We start from the raw sequence: 13,303 nt of genomic DNA, 5'->3' as shown, positions 1-13,303 counted from the left end.
TATATAAATAAAGGGAGTTATGGGCAAAATCTCATCTGTTGTAAATCATTATGAGCAATACAAGCTTTACAATTTGACAGTGTGTTATTTAAAATGTTCATTTTAATTTAAATACATTGGACGTTTTAACCCAGTCTGTGGAATTGTCAGACAGGGCCTTGTGATAACACGCCAATGCTTTCTCTGGTTTACATTTGCATCAACAATACACCTAGGCGGGGTTGAACTCGATATAAAGTGAGCTGAGGAAGTTCAACCTGCCACAGGAGCTGCTGAAACAGTTCTACTCCGCCATCATTGAATCCATCCTCTGCACCTCAATAACTGTCTGGTTCAGCTCAGCTACCAAATCTGACCTCAGAAGACTACGGAGAGTAGTCCGGACTGCTGAGCGAATCATTGGTACAACCCTCCCCACTCTCCAATATCCTAAGAGTCGGCTCATAGACCAAGAATAAAAAATAGCTAACCTAGATAGCCAGGTAATGTCTTCCTACAAAGCTGCCCAGACCACAGAGAGTGGGATATCTACTTACAACCCTAGCAGGGGAGGTCGCACTGTCTAGGTAAGAGCTCATGTAGATCGCTACTTAAAACTATCCTCTAAGGAGACCTGGAATCAGTGTTACAAGTTCCCAAGGAACATCGTTTTTCCCTTTTTGCAGCATAAACGCCATCAAACCGATGCGAGCTTCGGATCTTCCAGTGTTTCTCTGTGGCGCTTAAACCTAAAGATGTCTGAGTTCTGCTCCCTGTGCAACTGATACTTGACTGCCATAGGCTCACCTGCGTTTGAGGGGAGGGGCTTACCGATAGGTCAATTGCTCAGTTTGGCCACGAGGCCAGCTCTAGGAAGAGTCCTGGTTATCATAAAATTCTTCCATTAAGTGTAAGAGACTACCTGCTTTTGTAAATCTTCAACTTTGCAGAATTTTTCTGTTCCCTTCCCCAGATCTGTGTCTACAGACAATTCCTTGGACTTCATGGCTTGGTGTGTGCTCTGACATGCACTGTTAACTGTGGGACCTTATACAGACAGGTGTGTGTCTTTCCAAATCATGTCCAATCAACTGAATTCAACTGGACTCCAATCAAGTTGTAGAAAGATCTCAAACATGATCAGTGGAAACGGGATGCACCTGAGCTCAATTTTGAGCACATGTGATTTTTTTTTTTCCTTTTTCTTTATAAATTTGCAAAGATTTAAAACAAACTTTTCACATTGTCATTATGGGGTATTGTTTGTAGAATTTTGAGGAAAATCATTAATTTGATCTATTTTGGAATAAGGCTGTAACATAACAAAATGTGGAAAAAGTGAAGCGCTGTGAATACTTTCCGGATGCACTGTAAATGATGAAATAATGAAAGCACCTGCAGAAATAAAGCCTTTTTATTCACAGACCAAGAAATAAGGTCACTCTGATGATTCTGGAGCAGTTTGTTCTTTAGTGTGTTTGTTCTGGTGGGTCTGAAAACTACCTAAATAAGCGAATCTCTCGCCGCAGATGGAGCAGGAGTAAGGTTTCTCTCCTGTATGAACTCGCTGATGGACCTTCAGGACGTCTGATCGAGCAAACGTCTTGTTGCATTGAGAGCATTTGAAAGGTCTTTCTCCAGTATGCGTCCTCTTGTGGTTTTGTAATGTACTATGTGTACTGAAACTCTTCCCACAGACGCTACAGTGATATGGTTTTTCTCCAGTGTGGACTCTCTTATGAAGTCCAAAATTAATTGGACTGGCAAAGCTCTTCCCGCAGTATGAGCACAGATACGGTTTCTCTCCGGTGTGAATCCTCTCGTGACAAATCAGGTAGGCTTTGTGAAGGAATCGTTTGTCGCAGTGTTTGCACTGAAATGGTTTCTCACCGGAGTGCATTTTTTGGTGTGACTGTAGACTAAATAACTGCCTAAATGCTTTCCCACATTCACTGCACTGGTACGGCCTCTCATCGGTGTGAACACGCACATGTTTCTTCAGATGAGATCCATACATGAATCTTCTCTCGCAGTGAGGACACTTGTACGGTTTTTCTCCGGTGTGGATTCGCGTATGAACAACAAGATTTCCTTTGGTTCTGAAATACTTGTCACATTCGCTGCACTGGAAAGACTTTTCGTCGTGTCTCTTAATGTGAATTTTCATATTCAGAGCAGTGGTGAAGAAAACCTTCCCGCACTGTTCACAGCTAAACTCCTTCTTCCCGCTGTGCTCTTTTGAATGAAGTCTCCTCTCTTCTGCGGTAGGAAAGCTGATGTTGCATATATTGCAACTGAAGTGGTCTTTCTGTTCTGTGTGTTTTCTCTCGTGTCTCGCTAAATGACCCTGTGAACTTAATGTTTTTCCACAGGTGGCACAGGAGAAACTATTGGTCTGCAGCTGCTCTTTTGAGGTCAAGACTGTTTCTTCATCTCCATCATGGGATGAACCACAACTGACATCTGAGAGGAAAAAAAAAACTTTAATAAAACAACCTTAAAATGTACTTGAATAGACAACATCCACATAATTAACAAAATATGAGTCCAGGTCAAATCGACAATAATAAAATTAAACTTGTTTTCCACAGCCTGGTGTGTAGTAAATGCTCCACACAAAAGCATATGTCTGCATGATGCTTGTTATTTTTACAATTACTTAATTATTATGCTACTCATATAAATAATTGTCACAATATACCACAACCATACAGAAAACACGGTATTTTGTGAACTGCACTGCATGTCATTGCATATTGTGGAACCAGACGCCCCGTTTTTCCCGGGAGTCACAATTCGTTGTCAATTAACTTAAAGTTAGTGAAGGAGCGATGGGCGGTATAGCGCTGATAGAAGTGCTCTCTCTCGCGCACACTCCACTTCTTCAGTTCTCATACAGCGTGCAATCAGCCCTCAGTGATCAAATACACACACAGCAGTCCACATGTCTATCGTGTAGAGTATCTCACGGAAATGCAGTCGGTTATGGCTTAAGCGAGCGTAAACAGGTGGGTGAAAACTGAATGTGTCAGTATTACATGCATACCTTCCGTCTTAAATGGACAGCATTCCTAATTATCTGTCAATGTCAACCAACAAAAGATGTTAAATGTATACTCGTTAAGTAAACCTACTGTATCTGAAAAAAAAATTTCATTTGTATCTCTACCAAAAAATTAACATTTATTCCAGTTTTTCCAAATTCAATCCTTGATTCAAATTTCTAATAAGCTTAATTGATTTGGTCTAAAGAGAGAAGAATTAATGCCTATTACTTATGCTATTACCAAATACTTATTTTCCACCATCATTTGCAAATAAATTATTTAAAAATCCTACAATGTGATTTCCTGGATTCTTTCCCCCATTCTGTCTCTCATAGTTGAAGTGTACCTATGATGAAAATTACAGGCCTCTCTCATCTTTTTAAGTGGGAGAACTTGCACAATTGGTGGCTGACTAAATACTTTTTTGCCCAACTGTACATGACCTAAATTTCTGGTGACACAATATATCACCCATTATATTTACTGTGCATACGGACATCTGACTGCTAAGTAGGGATTGTGTTTTTCAGCAATAGTGTGCACCCTTAATAGGGAAAAATCTGTAGATGGAAAAAACTTTATACAAGTTCTTTGTGCATTTCTTTTTTTCTTCTTGTTAGAAAATGTTTATTTACTATTTATTCAAGGTATCTAATATTTTGATACTTGATTTGCATGATCTAAATATTCTTAAATTAAAAGTTTGTCATTTGGAAGTGTGTAGGCATACTTGTATTATTATGCTGTTACATTATGATTATATATTCAGTGGCATAAAATGACAATAATTTCTCTTATCGCAATTATTCCTGGGGCAATATATCGCACATCAAATAGTTGTTATCGTGACAGGCCTAGGATTTAATTGAGGAATTGTCTTTGAAGAAGAGCAGGAGGAAGCACTTTCAGTGGTGAGTGACATTTAATTCATGTTATTGGTTGGGCTGTTTCTGAATTGTAAGATTATTGCAGCCATCAAAATCTAAATTTATTTAAATTTACAAAATACAATTAATTTGCTCAGTGAAAACATTGGAAATTCATGTACTTTTGCCATTTTTTCCTGATTTGGGTTTGTACAAAACAAATAATTTTATATTTGGCCAAATCAAGCAGCACTAAGAACAAACAGAGCAAACCTGGAGCTCTTTAAAAACATTTTTAATCCCAATCTATTTTCCTGTAAATTGTTCAGCCCTTCTAACATTTGCCATCATGTTCCCAAATATCTCAGAAAATCGAGATGAATCTGATCCTCTGCTCACATTCAACTGTCATCAAAAGCAACAAAATGTTATAAAAGGAGGAAACAAACCTGGAGGAATGAAATCTTCATCCTCATCCTGCTCTTCCTCATGAGTCTGTTGTTGTTGCTCTGCGGTGGTTTCTTCTGCTCTGCTCTCTATCAGGTTCCTGCAGTCCACCAGTTTGACGGAGCACATCTTCAGCGGCGTCTGCAGCATCTGCTGTTCTCCAGCGTTACAGTCAGAGGTTTGATCAGTGGATTCATGATCCTGAGCGTCAGTATAACAGAGTAAAGTGAGGCTGAGCTCTGAGTCCTGTGTGTCTCTGGATCTCTGATCTCTGACGCTCCAGACTGAATCCTGAGCTTCTGTCCCATCAGCCACACGCACTGAAACCTTCTCCACATCCTGACAAACACATCACAGATAAACACAAATAAAGAACAAGCTGCTGATATCAGCCTCATTACTCAGAAGTTACCTCTAGTGGTGCTTATATTGATGATTAGTTGGCCTATTTTAGTGTTTAATTAATCTGAGACGCTGATAAGAGCTGAGTTTGGTGTGTTAAAGAAGTCTCATTGAGTGTCTGAGCTGAAGGATGAAATGAAGATCTGTTCAAACCTCTCTGTTCAGTTTGTCTCCTCTTTCTCTCAGCTTTGTCTCCAGTGAAGCCACCTCTTTCTTCAGCTGACAGATTTCTGTGATGAAATCCTCAATATCCAGCATGGACAGATCAGTTCCTACTGATTTACAGCAGATCACATCCACCTGCGCTTTCATCTTCAACATCTGAACACAAACACAACAGAATTATTACAAGATTTATAATGAACTGATCAAACTGATATAATTTGTATTAGAGTTAATGGCCACATATTTTATTATTAACTTTATATTGTATATTTGACCATTAACTATGCAAACAAACTTTCATTATATTAATGCCTTCATATCACAAGTCAATCTTACTGATTATTAGTTCAAATATATTTACAATAACTTTTTATGGTTTTCAACTGAACTAAACATAAAATGCATTTAATAAAAAGTTCTAAATACAAAACCTTTACATAAGAACCATTTTTAAATCTAGTATTACCATGCAAAATTAACCTAGAGACAAAAAAAGGTGCTCAAGAAATCATAAAAAAAGGATACTAAAATACAAGATACGAGTCACTTCCAGAGAAGGATCTGCTCAGCTGCTGGGTTTGAGGTATTAAACACTATTCTGCTTCCCAGGACAATTTAAATCATTTACAGTCCTGTACAAAATAGCGCGATATAAGAAGCTAAACACATCAAATGCAGCGTGGCATTATCTCTGGATTACCTTTGGTTCTCTATGTATTCCAGATGTTTATATTATGATGTCATTAAACTTACCGCCGGCGGCTTCGACTCAGGACCGGGATCTTTTATTCCTGGGATCGCTGCATCTTTCATTATCAGACGATCCGCAAACCCTGCGTCAAACTGGGCCTTGTTTATAAAACACTCCTCGCTGAAGTGTCGGGAACAAACAAACACATGCGAGCACTTCCGCTGCTGCCCCGGAAACACAAACTGCATCCACTGCTCCCTCAACGCTGGGTTCTTCGGGAAGCTGTACAAGCTTATCTTTCCCACACAACCAAAAACACACTTCTTTGGTGACATTGTTGATTTCGTAATCTAGAAACACGATGACAAATCCTTCTGGAGCCAGACCTGTGCTCTTCCAGGAGAGGTGGCAAGGAGTCCCGCCCTTTATGACGTCACAGAGGGCCATACTGGGGGAAAAGATAATTTTATTATTTACATATTATTTTTTTGTTTTGTTATTATTGTCTATTATTTTACGTTGAGGGTTGTATTATTTTTAGTTCTTTCAAACGATTAATCGCATCCAAAATAAAAGTGCATGCTGTTTATATATATATATATATATATTAGTGCTGTCAAAGATTAATCCAAAATAAAAGTTTTTGTTTACATAATATGTGTGTGTACTGTGCATAATCATTATGTAATATATATATATACACACACACACACACACACATATATATATATATATTCCATATATTCAACTTTCTTTTAACAAACTGTTAATATTGAGCAGGTGTGTGTAGTAACAAATACTCAGCATCTTCCTCTATGTTATGGTAAATTTTAGATTTCTTAGTAAATGATCTCAATATATGCTTGCCTAGGGCCTGACATTTGGTGTAAGGTTGTGCCCAGCTAACAATTTAGCCAGGAAAGTTTTCTTAACATAAATAGATTGCCTTTAGGTTAGGGGGCCGTTCTATTTACATTCCTAGAGGGTTCCCAGAACGTTCTCCTAACCCAGTGGTTCCCAAACCCGTCCTGGAGACCCCCTTGCCCTGCACCTTTTGTACGTCTCCCTTATCTAACACAGCTGACTCCGGTTTGGGAAGCACTGGCCTAACCCATTGGTCTCAAACTGGTTCCTGGAGGGCCACAGCTCTGCACAGTTTTGCTCCAACCCCACTCAAACACACCTGATCTAGCTAATCAAGGTCTTCAGGATTACTAGAAACATCCAAGCAGGTGTGAGTTGGAGATGGTTGGCGATAAACTCTGCAGAGCTATTGTTTAATCACTAAAGAGCACATTTAACCATCATAAGGAGAATTAAATCAGACTGAATTATCCGTTACTACATAAGATTTCTTTATAATAACAACTACCATATACCATACTCAGATTTTACGTTTCATCAGTACCAAATAACAATGACTTAAAATATTGGGTTTTGAAAATGTGAATTTTATTTTTACAGACATTAATAACAATTATTTGACTTTAACTAGAATAACATTGCATTCATTTCTTACTACTGAATCGATGATGTGCTTTTCTCTTTTAGTCAGTAAACAAAAACTTCTCAGTTAATATCATGTTCTGTTTAATTAGATCTCTCTGAAATCACAATATTTAAGATCATTGCACACTGACCCTGAAATTTTCATGTGCATTTTTTCATATTTGACTTCCTAAAAATTTGTCATGCACAGAAACCTTAGAGACTCAGAGTCTGATGCATATTAATTAATCCATTGCAAAAACAAGACCAAAAACATTTATCAACAGACCAAGAAATAAGGTCACTCTGATGATTCTGGAGCAGTTTGTTCTTTAGCGTGTTTGTTCTGGTGGGTCTGAAAACTACCTAAATAAGCGAATCTCTCGCCGCAGATGGAGCAGGAGTAAGGTTTCTCTCCTGTATGAACTCGCTGATGGACCTTCAGGACGTCTCCTCGAGCAAACGTCTTGTTGCATTGAGAGCATTTAAACGGTCTTTCTCCAGTATGAGTCCTCTGATGCATTACTAAGTTAGGGTGGTACCTGAAACTCTTCCCACAGATGCTGCAGTGATAGGGTTTTTCTCCAGTGTGGACTCTCTTATGGTCTCTGAAATGAGTTGGATCAGAAAAGCTCTTCCCGCAGTGGGAGCACAGATACGGTTTCTCTCCGGTGTGAATCCTCTCGTGACAAATCAGATGAGATATCTGGCGGAATCGTTTGTCGCAGTGTTTGCACTGAAACGGTTTCTCATCAGAGTGGATTTTCTGGTGTGACTTTAGAGAGCCTGAGTCTATAAAGGTTTTCCCGCATTCACTGCACTGGTACGGCCTCTCATTGGTGTGAACACGCACATGTTTCTTCAGATGAGATCCATGATTGAAGCGCTTCTCGCAGTGAGGACACTTGTACGGTTTTTCTCCGGTGTGGATTCGCTTGTGAGCATCAAGATTTCCTTTGGTGCTGAAATACTTGTCACATTCACTGCACTGGAAAGACTTTTCACCGTGTCTCTTTATATGAGCTTTCATATTCTGAGCAGTGGTGAAAAAAACCTTCCCGCACTGTTCGCAGCTAAACTCCTTCTTCCCGCTGTGCTCTTTTGAATGAAGTCTCCTCTCTTCTGTGGTAGGAAAGCTGATGTTGCATCTCTTACAGCTGAAGTCTTTCTGTTCTGTGTGTGTTCTCTCGTGTCTCACTAAATGACCCGGTGTACTCAGTGTTTTTCCACAGGTGATGCAGGAGAAACTCTTGGTCTGCTGCTGATCTTTTGAGGATGGGGCTGTTTCTTCATTTCCATCAGAAGATGAACCACCATTGACATCTGAAAGGAACAAAACTTTAATAAAATAACTTTAAAATGGTCTTAAATAAAGTTATAGAACATTTACATTAATCCAGACTTTTTCCTGCCATTGTTCTGACACCTGTGGCAACTTTAACATTTGAAAGGATACTATGGGAAAGTTATTGCTTTACTTATTCAAACTGATCTTTTTTTTCATGAATATATGGTTGACCTGAAGAATGAAAGCTATGGAAAATTATGAGCTATATCCCCGCTTATTGACACTAGGCATGTATCTGCACAAAATGCCCCTAATGCTCAACGTGTCTGCGTCACTCTGAATGAACTCCTTTTGTGGATGCGTTATTCACTCAACAACAAGTGTTTTATTATAACAGTCAGTGTTCTCATTATAATGTTATGTATATGACAGTCCCAGTCACAAATATTCTGCATTGTTGTTTATCCTGCTCGCGCAGCACACTGAAGAGATAATCACTGTATAGCCTACAATGAAGGGCTTTACTGCAGTGTAACTCAACCAAGCGCATCTTATACGACATAAATAATATATATGATATATATAAACCGGCTGAAATGTTTTGAAATCACTTGTACCCTACCTGATTGGAAAAATCCAGTCTTTCACTCTGCCTATGCCAGTTTGAATCTTGTTAAAGATTTAAATCCCTGACGCTTTTCTGTCATTCACAGATCATGAAGAAGTCGGGTCGAGAACCAAAACAAACTTGTAGCCAATCAGCAGTAAGGGGCGTGTCTACTCATGATGCAGAGGAGAGAGCGCTCATCAGTGCACAGGACGGACATTAGCCGAGCGACGACAGAAACAAAAGAGGAAAACGACTGTGGAACAAAAGAAGGACGCAACAGCTAAAGTCTGTCTACACTGGATGCAACAAAGCGACCGTTGAAAATCATTTGAAATGTGTCAATATGTCATAAATATAACGCGGCAGCAGTTTACTGTTACAGTCGACTATTCAGGGTCACCCCTAATACTTATTATTCATAACGTATATGAATAATTACCACAGTATAAAACAACAGCAATTGGGAGTTTGGCCAAATCCTGCAGCCTTACAAACAAGCAAAGAACATGGAGCTTTAAAAAAAACAAAAAAAATTTTTTTTTTCTTAGTAAAACTACTTAAATACTTATTTTTTATTTTCATAAGAAATATCTCAGTTTGTTTTTTTTCCTGTAAATTGTTCAGCCCTTCTAACATTTGCCATCATGTTCCCAAATATCTCAGAAAATTGAGATGAATCTGATCCTCTGCTCACATTCAACTGTCATCAAAAGCAACAAAATGTTATAAAAGGAGGAAACACACCTGGAGGAATGAAATCTTCATCCTCATCCTCCTCCTGCTCTTCCTCATGAGTCTGTTGTTGTTGCTCTGCGGTGGTTTCTTCTGCTCTGCTCTCTATCAGGTTCCTGCAGTCCACCAGTTTGACGGAGCACATCTTCAGCGGCGTCTGCAGCATCTGCTGTTCTCCAGCGTTACAGTCAGAGGTTTGATCAGTGGATTCATGATCCTGAGCGTCAGTATAACAGAGTAAAGTGAGGCTGAGCTCTGAGTCCTGTGTGTCTCTGGATCTCTGATCTCTGACGCTCCAGACTGAATCCTGAGCTTCTGTCCCATCAGCCACACGCACTGAAACCTTCTCCACATCCTGACAAACACATCACAGATAAACACAAATAAAGAACAAGCTGCTGATATCAGCCTCATTACTCAGAAGTTACCTCTAGTGGTGCTTATATTGATGATTAGTTGGCCTATTTTAGTGTTTAATTAATCTGAGACGCTGATAAGAGCTGAGTTTGGTGTGTTAAAGAAGTCTCATTGAGTGTCTGAGCTGAAGGATGAAATGAAGATCTGTTCAAACCTCTCTGTTCAGTTTGTCTCCTCTTTCTCTCAGCTTTGTCTCCAGTGAAGCCACCTCTTTCTTCAGCTGACAGATTTCTGTGATGAAATCCTCAATATCCAGCATGGACAGATCAGTTCCTACTGATTTACAGCAGATCACATCCACCTGCGCTTTCATCTTCAACATCTGAACACAAACACATCAGAATTAATATAATACGCATTTATCTGGTCAAACTCAAAAGAATATTTACATACAATTAGGTGTTTCTTCAGAATTACCTTAATTTTAAATGTATTTAGATTTATCATTTCAAGGACAGTCTTTCGTATATATTATTTTCACAAAGTAAATACTGAAATTAACCTGTGTTTATTAAGCCTTCTACACATTGCACAATTTTAGAAATCCTATAAGATCATTGCAGATCACACTCGTAGGCTACGATGCACGCTTCTAGAAAAGAATAAAGCGTCATCAGCGTGCACTAGTGGTAGATAAAAAGCATGATAAATCACACTTTGGCAGTTGTAGTTCTTATGTGCTGAAAAATGTAGAAGCGGCGAAAGAAGAAGGGATAAGAGCTTGAGGTAAGCAGTTTTATGCTTTAGCCCCATGTTGCCTTTTTATTGGCTGATCAGTAAATGCGGGTCGTAGCAGCAAACGCACGGTCCGATGATCATGTATTTCTGACACTTTAAAAAGATGATCGTAGGCTATCTTTGGTTGCAAGAATGTGACAACAGCCATCTTTGAACCTCTCTCACTGTACAACATAAGAGCACTGATTAGGAGCCACAGAAATCCCTACGATTGTTTCACGATGGGACAGCCGGCAATCGTGCAGTGTGTCCCGGCCTTAAAGGTGGGGTATGTATTTTTTAAAAATGCTTTAGAAAACTGAGTCGGGTCGAGCACCAAAACAAACTGGTAGCCAATCAGCAGTAAGGGGCGTGTCTATGATGCAGAGGAGAGACGGACTTTAGCCGAGCGACAGAATGATAGAGATGGCGGATAAAAAAACTAAAGAGGAAAACGTCTGCGGAAAAAAAGACTGTCTACATCGGACACTGCACCTCAAGAACTAAAGTCTGTCTACACTGGATGTATGTGTGGTGATTTCAAATATCAGCATTGGCTTCCAGAAATCACTTACCCCACCTTTAAGAGTGAGTGGTTAAATATTTTATCACCATGAACTTTATACTGACCAAGCATGTCAACAAACTTTCTTTATATTAATATAAATTGGTAACGTTCATTGGCTTCTTATATAAAAAGTATAATGTTAGCTAGGCATAGTCTATATATTTACAATAGCCTGTTATGGTTTTTGACCGAATGTCTGGGACAAAGGTAATAAAGATAAACTCTAAACATAAAAAAGTAAATGATAAGACGTTCCAACTACAACTTTAATGAATCTTTAATGGTACTGCGAGACTTGTCATAGCACTGGCTTATTATTGCTCTTTTGTTGATTCTGATTGCATCCATTGTCCTTATTTATAAGTCGCTTTGGATAAAAGCCTCTAAATGACTCAATGTAACCTTTACATAACAAAAATACTGAAATTTAGTAGCTTTACTAAGAAAAAATTACCTTAGAGACAAATAAAAAGCCTAATAAAACATCAAAATGATGAACCCTTATGAAAATTAACCATGGTTTTACTACAAATAAAAACAAAAAACATAGTTACTATTAAAACATGGTAACCACAAATTAACAACGGCAACACTAACCATAGTTTAACCGTGGTGTTTGTAGGAAAGTTGGTTGTACAAATAATCAATACTAAAAAAACATGGTTACCACACTTTTACTAAAATAAAACCATGGTTAAAATAAGTCACCTTTGTTTAAAACATGTTCAGCTGCTGGATTTGAGGTAAAACAATGTTCTGCTCGTTCTCTGTAGAACTTAAACCGTTTAAATCGTCCGTCAGAGAAAGCATTTCAGAAAGTCATGAGCACAATATTCACAAAACCGACCTGAAATAAGATAATCACGCGCCCGCAGAAAGAAAACCTGCTCTACTTCCGGCGTGCCGCAGCAACATGTGACGCACTTCCGCCTCCTGCTGGACTGGAGCGTCGACTTCTCGGGATAGTTCAGTTTAATGATGAACATGAGCAGCATCTGCAGAGGAGGATTGTAGAAAATGGGATAGTTTACAGGAAATACTAAAGTAATATAGCCGATACTGACAGAATTGTACAGCTGAGATCATTTATGGGAGTTTTGGAAATTGTTGGTGTTAGTGATAATTACATGACTCATATCTCTGAGATATGTTTCACCTAAAATTAAAAACAAATGTGTAAAGCAAGACTAATTTAGGGGCATTTTGATGCACGATTCATGACAATAACTGTCCCTCTCTTAAATCCATTAATGACTGCTATTCTGATAGAAACTGCTGCTCTAACATAAGCCTGTTTAACACATAAATATAATATACAGTACATAAATATATGTGGGACATTTAATCACAGTAATGTCACAATGGAAAATGGCTTCATTTACAACATGGGCATGTTTTGACAGATTCATGAGAAACTGAAGTAAATCTGACGAACAGCTTCTGATCTTCATTCTTCTGTATCATTCATGCTATATTCAGCACATCAGGACAACTGAGTACAATATTCATACATGTTGAATAAAATCAGACTTTAACCAATAGTTTATATGCTTTTGCTCCATAAATAAAGATATTTCCAAGGTGTATATATATATAAAAAAAAATGCCAGGCACAAATAGCTCATCTGTAATCCAGGAAACAGTGACATCACTCAGTGATGCTGGAATAAATATCCACACTATGAACGCTGCCCAACTTTTGTCAAAAATATGTCAGATTGCCTTAAACTGAAATAATCATCTGTATGATGTGATCCGGCCCACATCTGGCACATGCAGCAGTTTGTTCTTTATTTTAGAATATTAACAGTTATAAATTTGACCATTACTCTTAATTAAGCGTAAAGTGTTGTAATATGCTTATGACTCGTGTAATGCTCAGTTAA

General features: G+C 38.5%; 1 protein-coding gene across 1 annotated transcript; it reads right to left on the bottom strand.

The window, feature by feature from the left end:
• Positions 1-1,417: 1,417 nt before the first annotated feature.
• LOC306873741 (uncharacterized protein) lies at positions 1,418-12,290 on the bottom strand (the record flags this gene model as incomplete). Its single annotated transcript, XM_079423226.1, has 9 exons — positions 12,126-12,290; positions 10,287-10,454; positions 9,728-10,070; positions 7,391-8,408; positions 6,030-6,045; positions 5,660-5,947; positions 4,895-5,062; positions 4,342-4,678; positions 1,418-2,442 (listed from the first exon to the last, which is right to left on the bottom strand). Exons 2-9 carry the CDS (start codon positions 10,452-10,454, stop codon positions 1,418-1,420), a joined length of 3,363 nt encoding a protein of 1,120 aa, XP_079279352.1. The 5' UTR covers positions 12,126-12,290.
• Positions 12,291-13,303: the final 1,013 nt, after the last annotated feature.

Source organism: Barbus barbus, assembly GCF_936440315.1.
Source record: "Barbus barbus genome assembly, chromosome: 8".
NCBI lineage: Eukaryota > Metazoa > Chordata > Actinopteri > Cypriniformes > Cyprinidae > Barbus > Barbus barbus.
The sequence above is the reverse complement of the archived record's forward strand: the minus strand, read 5'-3'. Positions and strand labels throughout refer to the sequence as shown.